At 40.1% G+C, this 27199-nt stretch overlaps 1 protein-coding gene across 1 annotated transcript in view; it reads left to right on the forward strand.

Moving 5' to 3' along the window:
- Positions 1-25778, forward strand: part of cbl (Cbl proto-oncogene, E3 ubiquitin protein ligase) — a 37947-nt gene extending 12169 nt beyond the window's left edge. The window contains exons 3-16 of the mRNA XM_055012224.1: positions 9080-9226; positions 10159-10315; positions 12514-12635; positions 14569-14706; positions 15418-15505; positions 16292-16423; positions 16605-16823; positions 17597-17728; positions 18517-18936; positions 19835-19923; positions 20121-20327; positions 20448-20536; positions 20941-21180; positions 22460-25778. Coding sequence (XP_054868199.1) covers positions 9080-9226; positions 10159-10315; positions 12514-12635; positions 14569-14706; positions 15418-15505; positions 16292-16423; positions 16605-16823; positions 17597-17728; positions 18517-18936; positions 19835-19923; positions 20121-20327; positions 20448-20536; positions 20941-21180; positions 22460-22755 — 2476 coding nt within the window. The 3' untranslated portion in view covers positions 22756-25778. The remainder of the gene's footprint in view (positions 1-9079; positions 9227-10158; positions 10316-12513; positions 12636-14568; positions 14707-15417; positions 15506-16291; positions 16424-16604; positions 16824-17596; positions 17729-18516; positions 18937-19834; positions 19924-20120; positions 20328-20447; positions 20537-20940; positions 21181-22459) is intronic.
- The last annotated feature ends 1421 nt before the right edge of the window (positions 25779-27199 follow it).

The raw sequence follows: 27199 nt of genomic DNA on the forward strand, positions 1-27199 counted from the left end.
GCATGTAAATTGTAAATGGTCCACACTTATGTAGTGCTTTTTTAACCTGAAGTTCCAAAGCACTTTACAGTGCATTTCTCATTTACCCATTGACACACACTCGCACACCTTGTTTTGCCCAAGGGTGCTTCGGCACGTGGACAGGCCAGCTCTGTGATTTGTGGACAACCCGTTCCACCACTTGAGCCATGGACTAATGATATGCCATAAATAGGTTTTTTTGGAGACGGAGACTTTACCTTAGTCGAGTCACCTAATGTGTTGCTGGAGAGGCATTTGGCTGTTGGCTTTGTTTGAAAACCCTTTAAGCATTCCTCACTTGGGTTGAGCAGTGTCAACATTTTCATGTTCTTATTCTTTCTCTTTGTTTCCACCCCCTCTTTTGTTTCTGTGTAGACCAAAATTGTGACGTGAAGAGTGTCCCAAACTGACTTTAAACAGTTAAATAAGCCAATTTACATTTCTTCCTTTTTTTCTTCTAAAATTTGATATCACAGTTGTCATTATGCGATTTGTCATTTCCAGCCCTACACACATACTAATAGTTAACATTTCAATACACAAACCCTTCAGCCTCACACCTCGTTGCTTCCTCCCCTTCTTTACTTGTTTCCAACTTCTGTACCTTCCTTTACTGACGCTGTATTCCTGTAATCCTTTTCACAATAGAAAAATGCATTCCAGGCATGCTTCAGTCATATTATTACAATAGTCAGTAGGAACAACTTCCTCAAGCTTCCACTCATTCAGCCTTCTCTGCATGTGAATTACTGTAAAGCCTTTCATTCAACAATGATTTGGATTTATTTCTTTTTACACACCACAACATCTTTCAATTGTCTTATCCATGTTTCTATATTTGCTGCTCCACAGCAGATGAATACTGGTGAATATTTGAGGGCACAACAAAAAATGATGCGATGAACATTAGAAGTGTTGTTTTTGCCTTTATTTTTTGAGCAAATATCAACATCTGAAATTGTCCAAAATGTTTATCATCATTATCATTAGCTTCTCTGCGTTATACTTCAGTTTTTATTTTGATTTTAAACAACCCAAAGAGCTTTTGTATCTGAAGCATTGTGGTGATGTGCACGCTTTGCAGGAGCACTAGTCTTTAAGTCGGTTGGGACAGGTGCTTAGAACTGTTCTGTATAATGACACTGGCTGCTACTTAACACAACATCTGGCTGGCTGCACCTTTGTATTTTTGACATAATTCTTAGTTTTAGAGCTTTGTTGCATGGAGCACATCTTAGTAATGCTATCAAACCTGAATAAAAAGTATCACAGCGTGAAATTCATTCTGAAACTGTTTACAGTAAAGTGCTTCTGCGTTGTCAATGATTGATGCAGTCGAGCCTTTGTGGATAATAAAAGGCATGTCTCTGTGCAGTACAGTCTATGGTATTAGCAAATGTCATTTATACCTATTCCTGTTTTGGTTCAGCAAGAGAGCCCCATTCTAAAATATGACTTCCCATTTTCTGTAAATTTACCTGACATTCATGTGAAACAAAGGTCTGTCTCTGAGAGCACCGCTCTTAACTTTGACTATCTGCAAATCCATCTTATCACTTCTGTACTGCTTAATTACTGTAGGAAAACTTTGTGTTTGTAGCATTGAACGTAGTCATGAGGAAATGTAGCACTGCATTACAGTGAAGCCAGATCGAGTTGATAAAGAGCAAAAGTTTGCATGAATATCATTTAGTCCCGTCTTATCAGTAGCTGCTGGGATAGTTTTATGATTTAGCTACCCAGTCAAATTTTGAATACATGTTGATAAGTTTGGGCATGTTTCAGATGGACTGCTTCATGTCACTGTATAGTTGAATGAGAAACTTGCTACACTGAACTGACATTCCTGTATTGCGTCTGTCTGCTGCTGTAGCAGGGAGTCCTGCCAGTTAGCTTGTTGCTTGTGAGGAAGTTTGGATTAAAGTAAGGCAAGCTTTTAGTGGTTAGCCTAACAGCCAAGTGGCTATTGGTGCTTGGAATGGAAAACACACTTCACACTTCAGAGGCTGTGGGTGTTTCAGCTTCATTTCCCTACACATGTAGCTTGGGGCTCTACGTGCAGATATACCCATATGCACATGCAGACACACATGCACAAATAGCAGCGCATCATGGTTATTTATGCCGCGGTGGTATCAGTGAGCAGCCGACTCATGTAGTCCTCACACTATTAGATTATGGTGATTAGCATGACGTAACCCACTATCTTCTCTGCCCCGCAGGGAACAACAAGCACTTGCTGTTTATGCTCACAGAGATAAATGGGCTCTGATATGCACTCAGATATGGTTATTCAACTGTATTGAGAGGATTAGGCTAAAACTGATTTTTTTTTTTTTTTTTTAAATCTTTTATTTCGTCTTTACAGTAATCTGAATTTAAGCTTATCTAATTTATTAGTGTGATAAAGCTATTTGTAAGAGAGATGACTTAAAATATAATACACATTTAAGTAAAATAATTTCCTGAAGGAGCTTTTTAAAATTATTATTACTTTATTTAGTGTTTTGCTGAAGTGTAGAAGCATGTGGATGTGTGTTTTGTGCTGTCATGACTGTTTCCTGATGGATATCTGGAGTTAAGCCAGTTCCGGAGAGTTAAATTTATGAAATGATGACTAGAGCAAAAATGGTAAGCCAGAATTTCAAACACATAATCCACTGTGTTTCCCAGTAGATCAGCAACATTCATTTTTAATGTGTATATTTTTGTGGAACCATTCGACACATTATTAAATTCAGTACCTGAAATATTATTAACCCTGGTCATATGAAGACGGTGCTCGCTTTCCCTGGATTGTCATGAATGAGCCAAAATATTATCTGACAGGTGCTGAAAAGGGCAGGATCCTGGGAGCCAGGAGGATGAGTTTGAGCATCACGAAGCAGGATTGTATGGACAGTGCATGATGGGTATTTTAAGTTTATTTTTTAATATAATTCCTGATATTGAATAATAATAACGATAATGTCTTAACCCGAGTGAGGGACTTGGAAATGTGTTTTGCTTTGTGGTGAAATATTGGTATTTTCAGTTTATTGTAATAATGTGAATTCTATATGCCGTATTACTACCAGTTGTGTTGTCCTACTGTGTTGCAGTCAGGCATGAGCAAAGCTTTTCATAAGCACCAGCTGCCAGCCAAAGAGCTGACTACTCATTTAAGTCTAGCCAGCTACTTTATTATATTAATTTTTGAATCTAATGAAATCATTTTAACAAGTTGCAATTCATTAAGAGTTTTAGAACCACTTGCATCAACTTTACAGCAATATAAGCACAATAATAGGAAAACGTGCCTATCCGTCTGTCTCCTTCCTGCCACCATGAGTTCTATATGAATGTGTGTGTGCTTCGCTGACAGATATGTGTTGTGCCGAGTAGAGACCAGAGAGTCATTGTCAGTGTTTTACAAATATTAGCAAAATAATTGTTGAAAAGACATTAAGATTTGCATTAGTTGCACAGATAGGGCATCTTCACTACATATGTTACTTCAGAAAAAAGCGGTGACAGAAATTTGAGGATTGTGTATTAAACATTAAAAGGTCCACTGAAAGTGTTGAATTTTACACACACAGAGATAATTATGGGCTTAATGAGTGAATAAATAATCTTCAATTATACTGTACTTTTTTACAGCAAAGTTGAGTTGATTCAGTAGATTCGCATACTGAGTTATTTTAGCATATGTTTATGCATACATTATGTTAATAATTATTAATAATAATCATAATAGACTCAGTGTTAATATGGCACATGGTTCTGTTAGTATGCTTGCTTCCCCAAATGGGATTTACAAGCATGTTGAGAAATTTATTGCAATTAAGTCAGTGACTTCTAAAAAAAATCCTTGCTTTACATAAAAACATAGAAATGGAATTACTGGGGAGTAGTGGTCCTTGACATGTCTCTGTGTTTTGCTCATGAAGTCACCTCAAGGTAATTAGTCCTGATCTAACTTAATTCATCCTAGTAAATGTTGTAAACAACTTGGTAGCTTTGTTGTTGGCTCAGTTTGTGTTTGATCTGCATTTCCCTTTTAGTCTTGAGCAGAAAAGATAATACAGCTGCATGATAATATTACAGCTACTTGTGAGTCTGCCAGTCCAGACAGGCTCTCATTCTCTTAGGCTGACCCTTGCTTGCTGTGCTGCGGTGTATTAGCGCAGTGCGGTGCTGGCTGGCTAGCTGCGCTACTTTATCACAGCCAGCAGGAAACAGGAAGGGAGCAGCCAGCTGCAAGGTCAGAGGTCACTCTATAGCATGAGGGGGATGGAGGACAAAAACCTAGTGTTCAGAAAAAAAGGTTTGGCTTTTTACTGAGGTTGGGTTTAAGAATGACAGCAAGACACTTTAAAAAACACAGTATAGACATGACAATCCAGAGTAGGTCAGCAAACCACTCTTTTCGGTAGTTGCCCACTGACTCTGCATTGTCACTATTGGCACAGCGGCTTAAATAGCACTAACAGTTGTAGGGCTAGGCCATTGAAGTGCTGGCTACTGCCCAGTATACACACAGTACAGAGCTGCTATTGTAGGATGTTGAGGGACAAGGACAGAGAGGAGCTGAAAGATGCTCAAAAGATATCAGCATGTCTTGGTATGTATGAGTTCAGATTTGAAACAGCATCCTGTAACCTTTTATGTAGTTTTTCAAAATTATATTCAGTCTGCTTTGGTGATGGTTTCCCTGACAAAAAGACACAACTGAGTCTCTTTCACAGTGCAAGTCTCGAGCTAGTGACAGTTGTGACACTGTGTGCTTGAAGCCAGTTAGGCCAGTGATCGCTTTCATATTCATTCTCCAGTGTCTGAGTCACACGTATGATATTGATGTGTGCTGGTACAAGAAACACCAAGCCGATGTGGACTCATTATGTGGGTGCATTATGGTTGGAAAAATCTAAATCAGTGGATCACAAACTGATTGGCGGACTGTGCTAACTGAAAAACTTGATTCGATTTTACCAGCACACGCATAGTGAACAAACAAGTGTTCAGTCACGTGTTTAGGGGATTTTTTTGACGGAACAATTACGTGATTCCATTTCGTGCAAAGCTTCCTGTGCTTTTGCAGGTATTGAAGCTTGACTGTCTTTTGCCTAAACATCTCCTTCTGCATGTGTCAACCTCCCCAGGCTTATTGATGTTTTTTATGTTTGTTTTCTTACTTTAAAGGCCATGAAAGCCTATTTTCTCAGTCAGATTCCTATTCCGATTCTACATGCCAGTTCTCATTATAGCAATTTTGGTTATCTCAGGAAAGTATGACTGAGCGGCGTGGGGAAAATATTTTTTTTTCAGACTTAAAAATGATTCACACATTTGTTTCGTTTTCTTTTTTTTTCCTCTACATAACCTCATGACAAGATATGATTCATAAAAATCTATTTTTTTTATTAACACTGTTGTATGTTCTTTGAGATTTGAAGTGGGTATTTAGCAACACTGAAGTTAAACTGTAAAGACAGTCAAGGCAACTGTGAAGCAATTTAGATAAAACCATAGTCGCATAATCCTGAGTATTAAATTCTTAATTCTTTTCTGAAGATAATTATTTGTCAGTTTTAACTTAACTGTTTCAAATTCAGTCAAAATATTAATTGTCTTAAGAAAATACAACATCAATGTTTAGGGGTTTTAAAGCTGCACTTATGAATCATTTTGATATTAACACTGACTGAAATTACCTGTATAATGCAGAAGTGGCTTGGGTTTTGAATTTCCCAGAGGTGTATGGAGCTTTTTGGGCCTTTCCAACTCATTGTTTTGGTTTTATACGAGCTAACAGACCTGCACAATAGGAGAAGAATGTGTGATAGTATTGTTCAGTATTGTGATAATGCTATAACTTGGAATAAACACAAACAATATTCAAGTGTTTTAGCTATAAAGTTCCCTACTCTTTCTGTTTTAGTTAGTACACTGCTAACATCGACCCCAAACATTAAATAGTCTTTGCCACCTGAAAAAAGAATTGTAGTAAATAATTTTGAACACAAGTGCTCGAGAAACATTGACTTAAACATAACTTCAGTTTTCCCTCCTGTAAGAAATGCCTGTCTGTTTCGTTTTTTGCCTATTTTTGCTTTGCTTTCAATCTGAACTTATCTTTAGATCACTGTGGGATTAGATGAACTGGCTGGGATTGGTTTCTTGTAGCTCCTACTCACAGAGTTCCCACACACTTAATTTTGCCCATAAGAATTTTTAGACTTATTTAAATCAATTGCACTCTCTCGATTACAGAATATCAGTTCATATTGTGTCCATATAACTTGCCGCCCTAAGTGAGAATCTTCAAACATATCATTAGCATTTGCTGGTGAATTAGAATTGAAATGAAATTGTGGGTTTGAAGGGATGAATTTTTAAGCTTGAAGTTTTAAGTAGCCTCCATGAATGATTCAAGTTTAAAGATGAGGGGAGTGGATAAGTAGATTCATAATATTGCAAACTAACCCAGATGTGCAAATGAAAGCTGTGAGTAGGGAGAGACTAATTCTGCACAAAGTCGAGAGAGAGGAAAACTGTCTTCATATTATCATGTTGTAGATAACAGTGGAGCAGCAGGGGAGCTGTTGTAACTCGGATTAAAGCACAGAGTAGAGAGATGTTGACAGGGGAATGGATGAGATATCAGCTTTAAGGCTCAGTAGGCCAGTGTGGCCAGGAAGCAGAAGAAAGCGAGGGCGACCTCGTGCTGAGATGATAGCTGCTGAAGAAAACATACAGAAATGCGGTGTCACAAACGCTTGCATTTCCCGAGATGACACTGGACGGGGAAGATGCTCTTGACTACAGCTGCACAAGCTCTTCAGGGAATGGCTACGAGTAACTGAAGGTCTCATTTGCCACATTGCATCACTGATGAGGGTAGCCCCGACTTCAAAGACCACAACAGTCGCTGCATCCAGCTCCGAGTCTTTGCGGTAGATTTTAAGTGGGCAGAGCAGTTCAAAAGATAAGACATCCAAGTACAAGAGTGTTCACTGTTTGAGGATCATTTACCATTGAGGGGTTGTACTTATATAATGATTTTTCAGTTTGCGAGCATTGCATGTTCTCGTTCAGATTCTTGTATGTTCCCTCTGAGGTAAGCTGCCTTTCTAACGCTCAGTGGTCTATTTTTGCAAGATCTCAATATACACTCATCTTATTTATCCATCTTCAGTCACTGTCCTGCTTCCTCATTCACTGTTTCCACCCCCCCTCTCTTTGCTCATAGGGTGTGTACTGTAGTGTCGGGCAGCTGCAATGTAGCCACGCTTTCACTGCTGTCTCTCTCGTGCATGCCAATTCAGCCTTCCCAACAGCCAAGCACAATCTCCCTCTGTGCTGCCTCGTAAATCATGGCTTTTTCAGCATAACACTTCTAATGCTGTGATGGGGTGCAGGGCTGTGGTGACATTGTGCGGATTCATTCTCTCGTTTTCTTGTCTGCTCTTTATTTCGTACTCTCCCTTCTCGCTTTTGTTTTCCTCAATTACGCACTTCTCTTTATTGTGTCATCTTTTTTCCTCTTCTACCCTTGACTCGTTTCCTGTCCTCGTCGCTTGTTGACCAACCCCTTGCAACTGCAGTCAGAATGGTACACTAAGAAGTCCTTGCCTCTACATCTCAGTCAGAAAAAAAAAGCACCAAGCAGAAACCCATCCTTGAGTAAAATGTCTTCATTTCCTGCTTTAATACTTCCACCTCAGAGCCTCCTCGGTTAGCTACCATCCCGCTTACTGCATATTTTAAAGACAATAACCGGCTATTCTTATAGAAATGTACAGTCTACATTCAAATCTCATGTTTTTGTAAGAGGTTAGGCTGAGCTTGTCACATTGCATTTTTCTCAGAAGTTAACGAGTGTGAAACCCAGTCACTTTGTTCTTATCTTCTTGTAAATAGATGATTACTCCCTTTTTTATGGTTACAGTGATCACAGTTTAATCTGCTCTTTTTTATGTGGTGTATTTATGGTCAATGTTTGACTAAACTGTTCAGATCATGTGGATGTTGACAGCCAGATATTTGCCTTACTCTGTGATGTTGCTCAGCTCGATTCAGATAAATAAACTTGTGTTAGTGGGGCAGAGGTCAAACTAAAAGCACAGCTTGAGCATTTTTCCAAAGCTACCAGTGGAACATGAGTAAAATGATATATCTCAGAGCTGTCATCCACCCCACAGTTAAGCAGTGGTAGTGTTTTTGGTTGGATTTTTTTTAATCTCCTCTGGAAGAAATGAAGAAACTAGCTGACAAACAAATGAGGAAAGATGAAAAGTAGTCAGAAAGCATACCCAAATAAAGAAATATGAGGGTTTCATGTTTAACTAGAGTCATCATTTCTATTTGCTGATGTGTTCCTTGTGCACATTTAGTATTGATATATGTGTCTGTATTTATTTTCAAATGAACTATTTTCTCATTTTTAAGCCAAAACATGCCCGTTACCTCTGCTCCATTTAAAAAAAAAAAAAAAAAAAAGTAAATTCATATTACATGTAACATGTGTGCAAGATTATTTAGGAAGTTGATTTCATACATCAATTACAGTCAGCCACATCGCATCATTGCATTTTTTGCATTGATGCAGATGACTGAGCGAACAAGAATGCTAAACATGTTATTATTAATAGTTCAGTGAGGAAACTACATGTTTGTGCATTTGAATGTTGGGGATTTTTACTTACCTATTCCTCTTTCACCTTACTTTTGTTAGTATTTTATCATAAGAAAATGCTCGTCCTTTATTGTAACCATGTAAACTAACTAATATTATAACAATTCACTATGTTGTCACTTTCCCACACATTTAAATGGCTTATGGCTCTAACTTCATAAAAATGAAAAGCTACAGTTTTATGCATATGTATTTAGTGACACACTGTTTTCTCCTAATGCTAACCTTGGGGGTTATTGAGAAGAAATTTTAAATGAATGTAATGTGGTTCTGTCTTTCTCTGTTGAAGTCGTTGCATTGGCTGATGACCTTGTAACAACAATGCAGTGATAAATATGTGAAATCTCACACACTCTCCTCTGTTCTTGATTTCCACAGGCGGAATCTTACCAAGCTGTCGTTGATCTTCAGCCACATGCTGGCTGAGCTGAAGGCCATCTTTCCCAGCGGTCTGTTTCAGGGCGACAACTTCCGCATCACCAAAGCAGATGCTGCAGAGTTCTGGAGGCGCGCCTTCGGGGACAAGTAAGCCCAATTATATATTACTTTTTATCCCTGGAATACAATAGTAGTTCCAAAGGGTATCCAGGAGCCCTGAGGGATCGCTCGGAGGGTGTTCTCAAGAAAAGTTGTTGAATTTATTCTCTTAAATTGAATGTAACAGAAAAAGAATATGTAACTGACATTTGGGAACTATAGTTTTAGTTGCCTTGCTATTGCTTAACAGACATTAAATGTCTTTTTTTTGGGATAAATGTTGGGTTGCTGATCCTTGACATGTAAAAGTCGGAACCCATGTACTGTGCTATTGCACACATTTGCATGAATCAGTCCCTATGTAGACACAGCTAAGACAGACAGTAAGTCAATATAATCACACTTTTATTAGTTGGGTTTACCCAATATTATGTAAAAGTACATGGATTTCCCCTATTTATTAGATAACAGTGTGACTTGTGTATCTTACACCATCAGCAGGAACTGATCAGCAGCATGGTCACTTCTTAGAAAACTTTGGTACTTTGCAATTGTTCCTTAAATTAATTGATATTCGTCTCTACTGTATCTTTTAGCAGACTATTTAAAAGACTGCACCACATTTGTAGTTTTGAACAATGACCTTCTAAGCTTTAACTGGGAGTACAAAAACTACTTGAACACAATACTATTTTTTTTCATCACATATGAATCATGGCTACTACACTGGAAGTGAAGTTCATTTCTGTATTCAGAAATTGTGAAGGTATATTAGATACAGACTGAAAGACTGAAGAAGCATTTGAGAGACCAAGAAACCCAAAGTTAAAATGAAAGCTGCCACTGCACCTTTATTTAGAACATGCATGCAGATGCAGTCTGCATTTAACCATCATTCTTTCTGTGTTGATTTTTTATGCTCTATTTCAATTTTTCTAATTATGTCATCATCTGCTTTGTCGTTGATTTTTGCTTTACAGAACTATTGTGCCTTGGAAGGTGTTCCGTCAGTCTCTCCATGAGTTTCATCCCATCAGTTCCGGCCTGGAGGCCATGGCCCTGAAGTCCACCATAGATCTTACCTGCAACGACTACATCTCTGTGTTTGAATTTGACATTTTCACCAGGCTATTCCAGGTAGGCTTCCTCTTTGTGTTATGATTTTATATTAAGTTAATGAGAATTGAAATGTGCAAGGAAAGAGAGTGATGGAGAAAACAGGGATGGAGAGTACTTCATAGTGACCCATTAGCCTTGGTGTAGGAGACAAGTTTAACTTGAGCAGGACACAATGACCTCAAACTGATCAGCCACATCTTTTTTTCAGCTAACTCTATCAGCTTGTTAGAAGGATACCTGTTAACTAATTTACAATCAGACAGGACTGCAGTTTTAAAAAAAAGTTGTCCTCCACTCTGCCTGCACAGTACAAATACAAATGTGTGGCTTTATTTTGTACTCTCTGTTAGGTGTCTGTTATTGCTTTATGAGACATAGACAGTCCATGTGCACTAGAGAGTCGCACTAGATTGTACTTTTTACGTGTGGATGAGTATTACCAGTAAATGGCAATGATGAAAATATGTGGAATAATGTCTTCGGCAGAATCTTTTTATATTAATCATGCACTTTATGCCTGAGAAGCGTCAATGTCTGCTTAGTTTGAGATGTTATATTTTGCAAAACCCCAACTTAACTTTGTAATTGATAGACTACAGTAGTAGCACATAAACTATGTGCTAGGATTTGGGTAGAGGTGAAGTACTAAATGCAACCAGCCATTTATAATTTGCAATCATGTTCACAAGGCAGCAGGAAACAGCCAATTTGTCTTTGGAGTATTTTAGTGTGTATTTATGGAGTGCAGGTGTTGCACCGCAATTCAAAAACTTCTTCTCATCAGTACAGAATGAAGCAGTTAGAGAAAGGAGGGCAGATCAGAAAAAAAGAAGGATAGAGAAAGGGGAGGGCAGAGGGTGGGTTTATCAACCATCATCTTCAGAGCTTATCTATGTTATGTGGTGCAAGCATTTTGTAGCAGCGTTGCAATTAGCATGGTATCAAATGGAAACTGCTGCTCTCACAACTAAACTCACCACCTCTTAATTTATATTATCTAAAACCTCTTGTATTGTGTATGCAGCATTGCGTATTCCCTGACTGACATTGTCCCTGGCCAGTTGTATGCATGGCACCAACAGGCTTAATGAAGCCTAAACAGATTACAGACATTTCCTATGACACTCCCTCATACAGAAAAAGTCCTCCTCTAAATGTCCTCAAACTCAAAAGAGGAAGTGAGCCTGTGGCCATTTTAAGCTCTGTCCTTGATATGCAGTAGATGAGGGGTGATATGCTGTTTTTTATGACACTAAGAGCCCCTCATTTTGGCCGAAAGATGTGAAGGTGAATAAAGCTGTGTTTTTATGAAAGTGTGTTAGTTGTTAGCGCTGGTCTACAATGAGTTGACATCCAAAAATGGTAATAAGAGACAATTGGAAAATAAATGTATTGTTACCAAGTAATATTTTACTCACCACTCTTGTACTTACTTACCCAGTTATTATGTGATGATGTTATAAAAAAAAAAAACAATGCACACAAGAGTGATGAGATACAGTACATCCAACATCTAGTCCAGCAGAGAAGGCATTTGCGACTTGTCATTTCCTGTGTGCGAAAAGTATAAATAACCAGCAACACATTGTAATTTGCGCAAATACTGTGAAACCAAAATGGGACAGAACAAGTTGCCCTTGACATTTTTGCAGCTCATCACTCTTGCAGCTCATTTTCAGTGTCGGATGTGTTAATTCTACTTCCTTTCACACACCAGACAGACTGGTGATAGCAATTGCGGAACCACCTACTCACTACCGCATTCAGTCAGCATGGTATGGAGTAATATGAATTGTTTTAAAGTTTTTTGCTCAAGTCTTTACCCCTCATTGTTTGGATTGCTGGATTTGGATCAAGTAACCTTTAAAGTAAGAGACATAAGCACTTATAAATCTGACTCGCCTTCTGTATATACAGTTTTGGAAGCAGTCTATTGTCCATTTCACCTTCATCATTCTGTGATTCCAGATGGTGCCAAATGAGCTGCATGCTGTTTTAAGTATTGCAAATTATGCTTAAACTTCCTTTGTACGTTGCTTGACCCAGGTTGGAACAACCATTATAAATCACACTGATGCTCACCAAACAGTTGTTTGAACGTCACCCATGATGCAGTATGTTCCTCCACTGCTGTGTTCATACTGTTATTGCTGTCCATTCACTCACACATCCGATGACTCACTCTCTCTCTCTCTTTCTCTTGTGTGTCTATGTAGCCTTGGTCGTCGCTGCTGCGGAACTGGAACAGCTTGGCAGTTACTCACCCCGGGTACATGGCCTTCCTCACCTACGATGAGGTCAAGGCTCGGTTGCAAAAGTTCATTCACAAGCCTGGCAGGTGGGACATAATTATACAGAACCTCATATGCATGCAACGGTACAGACGCGTACTCTGCTGCAGTTTAAATCAGCTTGCTGTCAGTACTCGAGATGTGGTTCAGCCAGTGCTGTAATGTAGACATAAATGTGCATTTCTGGATAAAGTACATATCTGAATTAGCTCTGCTGCCATAATGACCTCCCATCAACTCGAAATAAATGTTCAGTGTCTGTCATCAGCTTCTGTTAACACGTTTGGGCAGAGTGCAACAAGCTTTCATTTACATTATTGGAGATTAATGAGAGACGCTTCATATATACATGCTGATGTGTTTCCATCGGCAACAGTATAGCAGCGGGCTTGCTGTAACTACTAGCGACTTATTTTTGTCACTGTTCAGAAGATGATGAAGATGTACAATACCATTCAAAAGTTTGGGGTCACTTAGAAACGTCCTTATTTTTGAAAGAAAAGCATTTATTTCAATCAAGATAACATCAATGGAATCAGAAGTACAGTCTAGACATGGTTAATGTGGTAAATGGCTATTCTAGCTGGAAACAGCTGTTTTTTAATGGAATATCTCCATAGGGGTACAGAGGAACATTTCCAGCAACCATCACTCCCGTGTTCTAATGCTACATTGTGTTAGCTAATGGCGTTGAAAGGCTCATTGATGATTAGAAAACCCTTGTGCAGTTATGTTAGCCATGAATAAAAGTGTGAGTTTTCATGGAAAACATGAAATTGTCTTGGTGACCCCAAACTTTTGAATGGTAGTGTTTGTTAATTATCAAGATTTGGCTTTATATTATCAATAGGAGTGTGTGTGAGTGTGAGTGTGAGCGTGCGTGTGTGTGTGTGTTGTCTTGTGTACGAAGGACCCAGGGCAGCGTGGCACTGGTACCTTGTATCAATGGTCTGATTGTATGCTGAAAGCTGATGTCACTCTTTAGGCCTGGCCTGTGTAGGGCCACGTTGACATCCGAACTGCCTGCTGTGATTGCTGAGTTTTGATACTATGAATTACTGCTTGCTGTCAGGAGAATTCTGTTGGTACCGCGGGTACAGCAGTGGTTCCCGATTCTACGCTAAACAACAGTAATGTCACAAAGAACATTTTGTTGCTCAGTCCAATCCTGCCCATGATTGATAAAGAGTTTCTTAATCATGCTGTTTGATCTCGTTGCCACAAATAACATACTGTAGACCTCAAGATTGCCTTTAGCGCTACAGCTAGAATACCAGCAAAGACTGCCTCTTTTGCAAGGGTAGTCAATACCTCCTAGAGCTGATTAATATTTCAGTCATTTCTTGGTACAAATATTGTACATTGCAGCTTCTCTTGCCAATTACATTTCCACTCTGGAGCTCAAGCAGCTGTGTTTTAACCCGTTTCAAGCTAATTTAAATGACTCCAGACATGGTGCAACAGGCAAATATAACAAGGAGCAACCAAGTCTCCTCTTCACCTCCAGCTCATGATGAAAGCACTTCCATCCACACCACAACATCGTCACAGTTTTATTAGTCCAAATATGCTTGTGGTTGGTTATTTATCTTTTATTTTGATGAGCATTGGTGGGTTTTCATGTGTCTTGTCTGTGGATGCTCCTCCTGCACCAGAATCTGTCTCTATATTGAAACTGAGGATACAATTTCTCTTTTTCTCACAGATCATATTATTTCAGATTTGATGATGAAGCTGTAACTATACCTGATTTCTTGTTTCCACACTTGCGCCATTGCAATACATAATGTAGACCCTGTATTATATGACCTGTGGCTTATGGTAATGTATTCTTATGTCCTAACATATAGGTAAAATGCCTTTCATTTTATTTGCTTTTATGTGTCCTTATCTTTAAATGGTTCATCTTTTCAGTCTAATATTTCATCACTTTCTGAATGTGACCCTTGAGCATGTCTTATTTCTCATTTCTGTCTTCAGTTACATCTTCCGACTGAGCTGCACACGACTGGGCCAGTGGGCTATCGGCTACGTGACAGCAGATGGAAATATACTCCAGACCATTCCCCATAATAAACCCCTCTTCCAGGCCCTCATAGATGGTTTCAGGGAAGGATTGTAAGTAGATTGGCACTTTGTGTTGCACTCTTAATTCTGTCATTTTTCTTGTGAGTTTTTCATGTGATGCTCTGGTTTGCTGTTCTGTTTCTCTGTGACTGGTTTGTGGTCTTTCGTTGATGCAATTTCGTACACAGGGCTTCTCTTTTCCTTCAGTTTCCGCTTTCCTCCCTCCCCTTTCTACAAAGCAAGCATCTCTGTGTAAACTATTTAGCCTTGTTGTAGATGGAATCTGCCTTTCAGCTCTAAACCAAAACAGTCATATCAGTTTGCCTGTTTCCATCATTGCCGTGTTATCCTAACCAGAATAGACCTGTTGGTTTCTAATGTGAACCTCAGTCAGTGGTTTAACCGGCTGTGAAACTCATGTTTTTATGCATAAGAAAGCTACGGTTGGTCTGTCCCAACTGATAATCAAATGCTGATTTAAACTGTAAGGTATATTGCCTGCACCTATGAAACATTTGTCAAATGTTAATTACAGTTTCTGACCCATTTGTAAAATAGTCACATACTGTACATGCATCAACTGGTATTGAATGAATAGACTGAACAGATGTTTTCATTACTACAGCCTGTTAGGTATACATGTAGCCTAATCATACTAATAATGATAAGATTTGAAATTAAAATGACTGTCAAACCACTCAAGGATGCTTTTAAAAGATTTCTGTGCATAATTTCTAATTTTATGTGCCTCTACATCTCAAGCTATTTGTTCCCTGATGGGCGGACGCAAAACCCCGACCTGACAGGACTGTGTGAGCCGTCGCCTCAGGACCACATCAAAGTCACACAGGTCAGAGAAGTGTGCTGCTCAGTCTGCATCCTCAGCCTTTAGTATCTTTTACATTGTCGTTAGTGTTATTTTGTGTTTTACATTTTATTGTAAAAGCTGAGGAAAGATTTTACGTAAAAACAGTGATGTGACAGTGTAATGCATGATCAAAAGGAAGCAGAAGAAAAAAATGAGATGAAACCCTCTCTCAGGAACTAAGTTAGCCAAGCAAGCTGACTTACCAGAAGATTTAAAAGAATAGCACTTAATGTTTTATGATTTTTAAGAAGTATGGTCCTAATAAATGTGGAAAATGTTTTTTTTTTAGTAAATCGTGTGTGTACATACAAAGCTTGTGCTTCTTGTTTGAAGATTGCAGCCGTTAACTTTTCCTAAGCTATGTCACTTTTCATTTAAATAGTGCTAGACACTGCTCTTAACAGCTGTAAATATATAAATTACATATTTCAGAACTGAAATGCTTTCTAGTTAACGCAAATCAGTCCTTTTGTCATTTTGATAAATTCCATCTGTGCTGCCATTACATTGAAGCATGCATCACTGTCGTACTTATGAAATATTGTAAAACCATAATATATCAGACTGTTTTGTCTCTGCCGATTGCATATCTTCTCAGACTTTTGCAAAAGTTATGCACTTATTTTGCTTTAGCAGAGGACTGAAACTAAAAATACGCCCACACATTTTAACTAACACTTGAGATACTTCTAGGCTCTTTTCAAAAATGATCTCAGGTGGTGTAGCCTCCGTATGATGTTACAGTTTTGTCATGTTTTTCCCCCTCAGGAGCAATATGAGCTCTACTGTGAGATGGGCTCCACTTTCCAGCTTTGTAAGATCTGTGCCGAGAATGACAAGGATGTGAAGATTGAGCCCTGTGGTCATCTCATGTGCACCTCCTGTCTCACTGCCTGGCAGGTACAAGAGTGGGTGGATAGAAGGGGTTTGTGTGGGTTGGTTTAAGTGTCATAACTCTTACCTGATGAGAGAAGAACTCTCTGTTGAAGTGCTCTTCTCTGCAGACATAGCAGACATATAAAAGCACAAAACCTTCTTTCATCTCTGTGCGATGTTACATCTGCTTTTTTCTGTGTTACAGGAGTCTGAAGGTCAGGGAACGGGATGTCCCTTTTGCCGCTGTGAGATTAAGGGTACAGAGCCAATTGTTGTGGATCCTTTTGACCCCAAAGACAACAGCGGAGGCTCCTGTAGGGGTACGTTTGGAGCTGAGGGTGCACCATCACCCAGCTATGATGACGATGATGACGACAGACTTGAAGACCCCCACCTCATGATGACCAAACTTGCCTGTACAAAAGTAAGATTGTGGAACTACCTTGACTTAATTGAAACAGAAGTTATTTCAGTTTGCTCAGTTTGCAGTCATGGCACTGGGCAAGCTGCTCTGCTATTTTCCAGTGATAAAACACTGAGGCACTCAGCACCCTGAGTGCACCTCTTGGGTTCCTACTGTCCTCTTATCTTCTGTATTTTTTGAAAGACCCATCCCTGTACAGATGAAACACTCCCTGTCTTGCCCTTTTCACTTTTTTGAGCTTGATGCTTACATCTCGCATCTAAAGTCTTTCATCTCCATCTTTCATGGTGCCAAGGTAGTAGCTTTTTTGTGCCTCTTGATATTTGATATGTGGGGCATTCTCCTACCTTACATCTTTTATGTGCCTCTGAGAAACTCTGCGCATTAATCTGTTTATAGAGAGGTGAATACCTGAGATCACACACACTTTGATGTCTTCCCAGGGATTTCTTTGGCTTTGATTGCTGACCCCGGCCTCTTTGACCATTGCTTTAAATGTACTTGTGTATTTGCTATGTTTGTTTCATCAAAACGACTCTTAGATTTTTTTTTTTTGCTGTTGTTGTTTTTTCAAGTGTCTGCACAAAATATAGTGGTAGCAAAGCATAACCACATAGTTGCCAGAAATTTTAGAATGAAATCATTGAAGTTTGACTGAAGTTTTTAGCTTCACTGAGACGTGTGAATATTTTGTATCATTTAGACAAAACGTGATCGTGCTTAGGTGTTGCTGATCAGAGGTGTTTGGCTTCTTTTGTGCGTGTGTAATCCAGGTGGAGCGTCCCCCGTCACCCATGTCCATGCCTCCTCAGCCTTCTCTTCCCCCAGTGCCGCCCAGACTAGACTTGTTACCACACAGACCTCCAAATCCGCCCGGTGCCTCCAGCCCTGGAGTCACCAGCAAGGTAGCTGAACATACACAACTAACATTATGTGCAGGCAAGAGAGAATATAACTTTGGTGACTGTGTTTTTATGTTTCACAGTCATGCAGTATGCTTTTATGTATGGAAATGTGTCTAATAGCTTTCAGGACAACAGGAAATGGTTCTGTCATAGCAAGATGAGGGGATATTTGTCCTAGCATAGATGGATTTTTGTATTGTGGACTGTATCCTCTCAAAATATTAAAGCAATTTCAGTTTTACCTCAGAACAAATGGCTTCATTTCTTTGCAATATCTAGCAAAACGAATCAAACATTCTGCTTTGCAGCTGGTTTGTAGATCGACTTTTATGGACTCAAAGCAGAAAACAAAAAGCCTATATTCACTTGTAACCTAGTTCTGTTATTGAAAGAATGCTTGCTCCTATTGCCCCCTTGATACAAGTAAAATGTTCAAGTGACTGCTGCAATAATCTGTGTATTTTATATTCTGACTGTAATCAATTTTAGAGTGCATTTCCATTCACTCAAACATCCATATTGCCACATATTTCTGCTTAAACATAGGTAAATGGAAGCTGCACAGCTGCTTGAATCGTCTGCAGAGGATAAACAACATTTTTCCATAGTGTTATTTGTCTACGCTACATATATCGTTGACTGTGATGACAAATGCATACGCAGTGGTTTTCTTGCTAAATGGATTATTTCACAGTGCAAAAGATAAGAGCTCGGAGTTTTCTTTGCTTTCACATTAATATTTTATGTAGTCTAAATGAGCTCCCTGCATCTCCGTTTCGCCCCTCCAGGCAGCATCTCACCACAAAGACAAGCCTCTTCCCCTTCCTCCAGCACTGCGTGATCTACCCCCTCCTCCTCCTCCAGACCGCCCCCACACAGCTGGGACGGCCCCAGATGGGCGGCTTCAGAGACGTCCCTTACCCAGCACTCCTGGGGAGCCCCCTCGAGATAAGCTCCCTCCTACACCCCCAAACCGACCCCTGACAGACTGGAACTCCAGGCCTGTTCCTAAGGCCCCCACCTCCTCTTCTTCATCCTCCTCGTCCTCCTCCTCATCCACCCAAGTCTCTGGTCTGGGAGTGGACATTCGAGCAGGTGTCAGGGAGCTCTCCAACAGACACTCCCTCCCCTTGGCGCTGCCCTCTGCTCTGGACACCCGCTCAGATTCACAGAAGAACAACAGCTCCCTCAGTCTGGACCACCAGCTGGTCAGAGCAACCACAACACACAACACACTTAACTGCTATTTGATTCACTGACTGCAGTTACAAGCACACAGAGCAGTGAAGTTAGCAGTAACTGCCCAAACAAGACTGAAATAATCCAGTGTTGAATTTTATGAGGAAATTCCTGACAGGTCACTGTACAGCCAAACTTGAAATTAAGCTGGATTTGTGACCTTTATGAATATTTGTAAAATACATGCTGTTCCTGCCATCTTTCTGTCTACATTTTATAAATATGTGGATATATTTTTAATACAGAGAGTTGGACAGAAACATTAAATGGGAATATACTGCCAGGAGCTGTTAGCTTAGATTTGCATCAAAGCTAAAAACTCTGTGAAACAGCTGGAAGAAAAATGGAAGAAAAACTGCACCTCTAAAGCTCACTAATTAAAATATCAACAGCCAGTTTCACAGACATATTTTAGTCCCAGACAAAAGAAATGAAAATTTAATGAAGATAAGACAACCGAGACAACCTGTACAGACCTCAGGAAGTCAAAAAGTAGTCTGGCACACAAGCTCCCGTTAAACCAAAGCTTGTCATTTTTACACTTCAGTTTTGGCACAGAGTAAAAATAAAACTGGATAGAATGCGTTAATGACCTTTAGATTAACTGGTAGGTGCTAGATTTTGTTACCGCTGTAAAGAGCTGGGCAAGCTGTTTACCCAGTTTCCAGTCTTTGTGGTAAGCTAGTCTAAGCTAACCACCTGCTGGCACCACCTTCAAAGAGAAGTGGCATCAGTCTTCCCATCCAACTCCCAGCAAGAAGCAACTTTAGGATATTTACTAAATGGTCCAGTGTTTCTTCTAAATGTGATTTATAGATTCCCTTCATTTTAAAGTTTCTAAGATGTCAGCCTCTGCTTCCTTTTCAGAATTTTGCTGCTGTAGTTAGTCAAGAATATGACAACCCCAAAGTCAAACCTTCAGCCTCAGCCAACGCCATCTACGCGCTGGCAAACAGGTATATTGTACTAGCATTGTATACATAGGGATTCATCCCATTACTGACTGACATTTGCTGACTTGCAATCACAAATTTATACAACACATATTCAAGAGACTTGTTTACTCATCAAACATTTACCCTTTTAATGTTACTGTTTTGTAAAAGTGTCTTTCCAGTTCCACTGTAAATATTCTTGGATTGTTTGTTCCCAGACCGTCTCCAATCTTGAGGCAAGTGGCTGGAGAGGAGGCACGTGACAGTGAGGAGGAGTCCGAGTACATGATCCCCTCCTCTCGCCCCGTCCTGCCCCCGATCACTGCACCACCTGTAGGGGAGACCCCACCGGTCCCAAGGCCCCCACAGCCTCAGTCCCTATCGGCACTCCACACACAGACCCAAGCCCCCACACTCAACTCACGGTAATCAGACCGCTCAATAAATCCACCTCCAGCATATCAGAAATGAGTGATAGTGTTTTATTATGTATTGCCGGGTTTAGTCTGTCGCTGCTAATTTACTACAGCTGTTTATTGTTGCAGGTTGGCACTGGCTGAACTAGAGGATGGACCTCAAATGTATGAAGCCATGTACAACGTCCAGTCCAGGTCACAACAAGCCAGAGATTCAGGTAATTAGACCCACTAACTTTAGTACAAACAACGCATGGATATTTAAGATAAGCAGCACAAATCACTTTCATTGAATATTTCAAATTTCTACGCCACCATCTTGATAACTTCTAAGTCTACCATACTGCAAATATTCATTTAGTTTTGTCATGTCTCCTTCAAAATGAGCTACTTGTGGAGCAACACAGACTCCAATCAGTCAGTCTGAATTTTAACTTTAAGCTAAAACTAAATCTGGATAAACAAATACACCTACTCTCAATGTTGGCATGAATGTGATTATGTTTCTGGTTACAGTTATCAGTCATCTGAAGCTATTTTAGTGGATACAATTATTTAATTCCATGTAATTGTGTATATATTATATGCTTTAGTGCTCACATATTGTCTTCGGTCCTTGCAGACTATTCAGAGTTGCCCCCCCTGGCGATGACCAATGGTCCCAGAGACCATGCAGCTGAGGATAGGGAAGAGGAGGAGAACGGCTACGACTACCCAAAACCCCGGCTGCCATTGCCCCCAGCCCGACGGACCCTGTCAGAAATGGGAGGGTCTTTGTCCTCTTCTTCTTCGTCATCCTCATCGTCCTCCACAGCTGCTTTCAATCGCCTTTCTCTAGATTCAGACGCCGGAGCTGCGGCATGTAAGTTTACTTGTCCTTATGAACTTAGAAGTAGTTTTTAAATGTCACACAACTTTTTTTCATTGACAAAGTCACTGTGAGGAACTCACAGAACTGCAGAACTTGTTCATCAACTCAGTTGTTGCTTAACAGGTATATAACAGCCTTTTGTGTTTTTGAACATGTCATTGTGTAACTTTCATTGCAAAAGCTTAAGCAAAGTAACCGTAAGTATTGTTTACAAATCCAGATTATAGGGTAATATAACAGAATCTGTTTGGTAAAAATGGAGAACTGTGTGTCTGTTTCATAAAATCCCGTGGATATAACTATTTTATAGCTGCAGCCTCTATGTGCAGGTCCTGCTGATAAATCAATATCCTGAAGTAGTGAAAAAGTCAACCAAGGCATTTTGCTTATTTCTGCTATGGGACCTAAACATACAACTGATTTTCCAGGTCTCTGATGTTGGATTTAAAGTTGGACTCTTATAGATTGCCTGGGATTGATTGCTATCCAGTATGTGCAATCACAGTGTGCAACAAAGGGTAAAGACCAGTAATTACAGAGAGCTCTGTAACATTAGTGACCTTAAACTAGAGAAGCACTAAGTGATGCCTCCAGGATGTTGGACACACTTTATGTGCAATGACCTGCTGTATCATCAGAATCTCGTATTGACCACTAAGATGTCCTTTACTTTGGACTGCAAGGTTGTGTGGAGGTTTGACTGTAGCTAACACAGCGTTAGCGTCCTATCACACTGTGCAAGAAGGGCAAAGTAGGTGCAGGAAGAAGAATCCACAGAGACTTGATTCAGAAAATGACTCCAAGGCAACAATTGTAACAGTTTTAGAGAATTCTGCTGATAGACACTGACAAGCTCAGAGGAAAATTGATGACAGTCACAGTGCGTAAAGGTCTGAAGCAATTCCCTCATTAAATAATTTCTGTCCAAGAAAAGTTTGGTTCTGTTTTGAGTTGACATCTACGAGCAATAATGATTACTGTGTATCTAAACAATCCACAAAAGACTTTAATGTCTGCATCAGAGGTCAATTAAATGGCTCTGAGACGAACCGACATACATATATGTACAGCAATGTAAAAATACATTGCTTACATGAGACCCAATTAAAGTGATGATAACCTTTTTTTATATTAGATCAAAATCATTCTCAGTAAAGTTAGCCGTCAATCATGTTGACCTTTACTGTTATTTTAGGCTGTTTGCAATTTAACCAAAACCAAAGAGTGCTCCAGACAAAAGCGTGTGCACTCACTCTCACTGTTTCTTCAGCTTTCTCAGAGCCGGTGGAAGCACCAGAGAGACCTCCAAAGCCTCTACCAAGACGAATCAACTCAGAGCGCCGGCCCAGCCCCGTCCCACCCATCCCTGCTCCACCCAGCAGTGGAGCAACAGGAGGAGAAGCCAACCCTCACATCAGTAGCGAGATCGAGCACCTCATGAGTCAGGGATACTCTTACCAGGACATCCAGAAAGCACTGATGATTGCGCAAAACAATATCGAAATGGCCAAGAATATCTTACGCGAGTTTGTTTCCATCCCCTCTACCGCGCATATTCTTACATAGCACATCCTTGTGCTGCTCATGTGTTTGCTCTCTCGCCCTTAGCTAGGCCAAGCCTGGTTTGGTTTAGGTTGGTTCAGACCAACCCATAACCCAAAGCCCATTGCCTGCAGCACTACTTCCAGTGCTGGCTGAAACCTTTCGCCCCTGTGGATTTTTACCTGGCTGTTACTCCAGTGAGCTCACAGCATCTCTGGGACTCTGCGCCCTGCACTCCATGCGCTTTCAACAGTGTCTGGCCTTCTCTAAACTGCTACAGCAGGCCTCTTTGTTTTCAAGAACATCTCTGCGGAACTGACTGAGCGCGTGTGAAACAGTGACGGGATGCCACATAACGCAAGGTTTTTGTCAAGATCCTGGGAAGACAGATTCTTATCTTTCTTGTTGAAGCCTCTTGCTGAAAAGTGTAACCAACACCTCACAAATAAAACTAAAAATGTATGTCTATATGAAAATTTAATATATGAGTAAATATATATTAAATGTGTGTAATATATATATATACAGTACGTGCATATATAGTATGTGAAAATGATTTCAGCTTTGAGAGTCGCTGTTGGTACAAGCGACATGGGGAGACAGGGACCAGATTAAATGGGGTTTTGGCCTTTTCTGTCAGATTGAGGGTTGTGAGACTGGAGTAGAACATGTGAGGAAGAGGAACAGTCGAGGTGCCTTCCTCACCAGGACGTGTTGGTCGGCAGCAGCTTGGGAAAAAAAAAACATGCAGCAGAGCTTTTTCGATAAGAATTCAGTAAGTTATGGCCTTTGATTAACAACGTTGCTTTGGTACTTTTTCTTTTATAGAAAAACTTGCTCATTTTGTCGTGTTGTATTTTTAAAAGTAGCATGACGATGGTTTCAGGTCTGGAATGTTGTGCTGGCAGTGTGCGTGTGTGATTGTGTATGTGAGTGTGTATTTGTGTGTGATTGTGTGTCTGCCAGACCTACTCCTCATGGCCTGCTCTTAAATGAATCCCTGCTCCTGTACAACATGAATGTGGAATTACAGTCGGTATACTCAGATTCGTGCTCTGTAAACGTACTACTGCTCTAACTCATATGGCAGGGCTTAGTGTAGCTGTACAGCCTGGCAGTGAGATTATTAGAGGATGTACTAATGTTGACGACCCTGCAGTACCAGACAGGCTAGTGTTGTGTGATCCGTGGCGGCTGAAACGTTTTCGTTCTGTCTTTTGTCTAACTTCATTGGCTGGCTGGTTCGGGTGGGTTGCTGCCTCCAGCTCTGTCCGGTGTTACGAAACAAAAAAAAAAAAAAAGTCATTGATTTACTTTGGTAATATATTATTGTAATATGATCATAAATATTGTTATTCTAATTAATTCAGAAGTGCTTCACTGCTGCTACTATTGTTAGTGCTAAACAATTAAGCCTTAAGTGTACATTTGTGAATATTGTGTTTATCCGTCATCTTGTTTCTTTAAAGTGACAGTATCATCTGTTTCTCCAGTCCATAATGTAGCATACTTGAAAGTACAAGCGGCTTGTGAGCCTGCAGCCCTCTCAAGCTGTCGACTCTTCAGTGTTTTTAACGTTTTTGTTATATATTCTCTGTAGGTAGACTCTGTATAGCAACAGTAATAAAGCAAACAAAATGCTTTGGATATGGAAACCAGCCATTTTGTAACAGATTCAGGCTTCTTTCACATTGGTTCCCCTTCTTCGTGCTTTTGCCCCACTGAGAGGGGGAGTGATTGCTGAGGCTTTTTTTAAATAGTAGGCTCATGGGTTTGCTGGCCCACCCCCAAGTCTACATTAAAAATCAGTGTTTGGGCCAACTGTAAGAACTAACTCAGGAATAATGTTTGTGGCGTTCACCCTGGCTGTCAAAACCTGGAGGAGACTCACTGGCATAGACGGCAGCTCACCTGTCAGCTGTCTGTTCATCCAGGTGACATGTAGCCAAAAGTATCCGTTTAATGAAGTCACACAAGTAGCCTATTACTTTTTTTGTCACATTATAACTTGCACATTTTTTTGTATTATTTCCAGTGTTCGCAGGACTAGAGTCAGCAGCTTCATTTCCAGGTACTATGAATGAATAAGATAAATTCATGCAAGGAGCTTTTAGGTACATTGACTTGAACCACTCTCAGCATATGAAGAATGTTTTTCTAGGGAGGGAGTCAATCACGTCAATAGCTAATCAGCCCTAGCTTGTTCTCAGTAATGCTGTGTGTTGACTGGAAGCAATCTCCGCGCTGTCTGGCCATCCTCTAGTTCTTTTATTTCTGTTCCTAGTTGCCTTGAGAAACTTCTTGAATGATGGGTAATGGACGGGGACGTCCCCAATCCTCAATACTGTACCAATGTTTTGTTGATGTTTCAAGGACAGCATGTCATTGTCGTGTATTAATTACCTTTGTTTTGTTTTTGCACAGCATACCAATTTGTGCTTCGATACTGTCACTCTAAAGAAAAGCAAACTGTATAAAGTTAGTGATATGAAAAGGAAAAAAATGGCTGTTTTATTTCATTTTGCATTCCTGTACATGTATTTTGTTCCAAAGGTTTTGTTTACTTATGTGAATAATTCTGTGAGCAGTGCCATATGGTTAGAGATCCTCACCATGTTTAGAATAAGGCCTCTGTTCTTGAAGAGAGTCTGTCGGTATTGATCTGTACCTGTTGATCTCTGAAGGTGAGATTGTGCGGTATTGCTTGTGTTAATCTGTCCTCTGCCTCTTCAGTCGCATCACGACTCATCTCGGAGTGCAAGCACTCATCTGTGAAAGACCTGAGCATCCTTTTTGTTCGCCTTTCCCACATCAGTGCTCAGCCTCTCGGAGATGCTTGATGCTTAACAGCCCCCTTCCCCCTCCTCTGTTACCCTCAGCCCTGATGCTGGGGTATTTCAATTTTCTGCCAGAAGAGGGAGCATTTGTTCCGTGTAGCTGCGTTGCTTCTCATCAGTAAAAGGCATTCATTCATTTTTTGATGGTTTTTAAAGCTCATATCACTTTGGAAGTATGCACATTGCTGTTAATAAAATAAGCAAAAGCCACCACATGTCTGTCCTCTCTATAATCACGCTTATTTGGATGTTTAGCTTGTAGATTGTAAACATTTAAGGATTAATACGCAACATTTAGAAACTAAATAATTTCTTTTGCTCATCTTGAAGTTCCAAAACACTTGTAACTGTAGTTTTGACAGATATAACGTCTGAAATGCAACGTTGTGAAGACTCTTTATCCAGGTCATGGTATGTCTAAGTAATAAAAGACAAGACCAGTTTCCAACACTGAGGTAATGGACATTTTAAAGCATGAATAACATAAAGTTGAAAAGTGGCATTACAAAATAACATGAAATAACAATCCGTGTATGTTTTGGCAATTGGATTTTCCGTTCTGAAACGGGTATTGAAAAACAAAAAACGAGTGGTTATTTGATTTTCATTTTAAAATACAAAATATAAAATCGAAATACAAGGCGTTTTTCCTTTTCATGATCAAAAAGGGATATACGAAATTTTGAAAATGCTTTGATTTTCAGTTTATATTTAGAATAACAAAAAAATAAAATCAGTGAGAGACAGTCAGAGAGGTCAGTTTTTTTCATTTTCTGAGACCGGAAGTGGTCATCAGCAAGTGTGGAGCCAAACGACAACAAGATTCTCAGAGGGCGGAGCCAGAGAGCAGCGATTGGTCAGACCATAGATATACATAGAAGACAGCGCGTTAACTCTGGCAGCATCTCTGGCTGCTGTTGACCTTGTTTTTGGAGTAAAACACGGTAAGAAGATAAATACTTCCAACCAGAAGCGTTGTTTTGTTGTACGTTAAGTCAGTGACTTGTGAAGAGTTGTGTTTTGTCGTGTCTGAGCAGTTGGTCCGGACACGTTAGCTAGCTAAGCGGCTAAGTTAGCTAGCGGGCTAATTAACACAGGTGGCTAACTTACCGCTGAACACCTGTGTTAGTTGCTGCCGCAGCGGTCCATTATTAGAATGAACTTCTCAACCTGTATTTCTCTGCTGTGTATTTTATCTTTTAAAAAAGTTATTTTACTTTAAGGTTAACTGAAACCCGTTCAGCTGCGCTGAACTAGTGATGGCGAGATGAAGCTTCATGAAGCATTGAGACTTTCCATCCAATTGGTTCACTCATGGGTCGAAGCTTCATGGCGCTTCATTTGCTCTACTGTTCCATCAAGTGGACAAATAAAAGAAAAACAGGCAGAGTGCCTATAATGACACACTGGCTTTGCTATGTGAAGCTTTGAATTGTGCTTAAATGATAATGCCAATGGAGCAGAGTTAATGATAACACTTGCCATCTCATATTACATATGTGGTTCCCACGGTGACCGGATATGGCGTGGACGCACACGTCCGGGCCCCTGCAGACTTGGGGTGTGTGCCCTCACATTGCAGGCTCAGTCTGCTGTGTCCGGTTGCTGTGGTAAAGATGACCAGCATAAGC

The sequence above is a fragment of the Amphiprion ocellaris genome, chromosome 7, assembly GCF_022539595.1.
Source record: "Amphiprion ocellaris isolate individual 3 ecotype Okinawa chromosome 7, ASM2253959v1, whole genome shotgun sequence".
In the NCBI taxonomy this organism is placed as follows: domain Eukaryota; kingdom Metazoa; phylum Chordata; class Actinopteri; family Pomacentridae; genus Amphiprion; species Amphiprion ocellaris.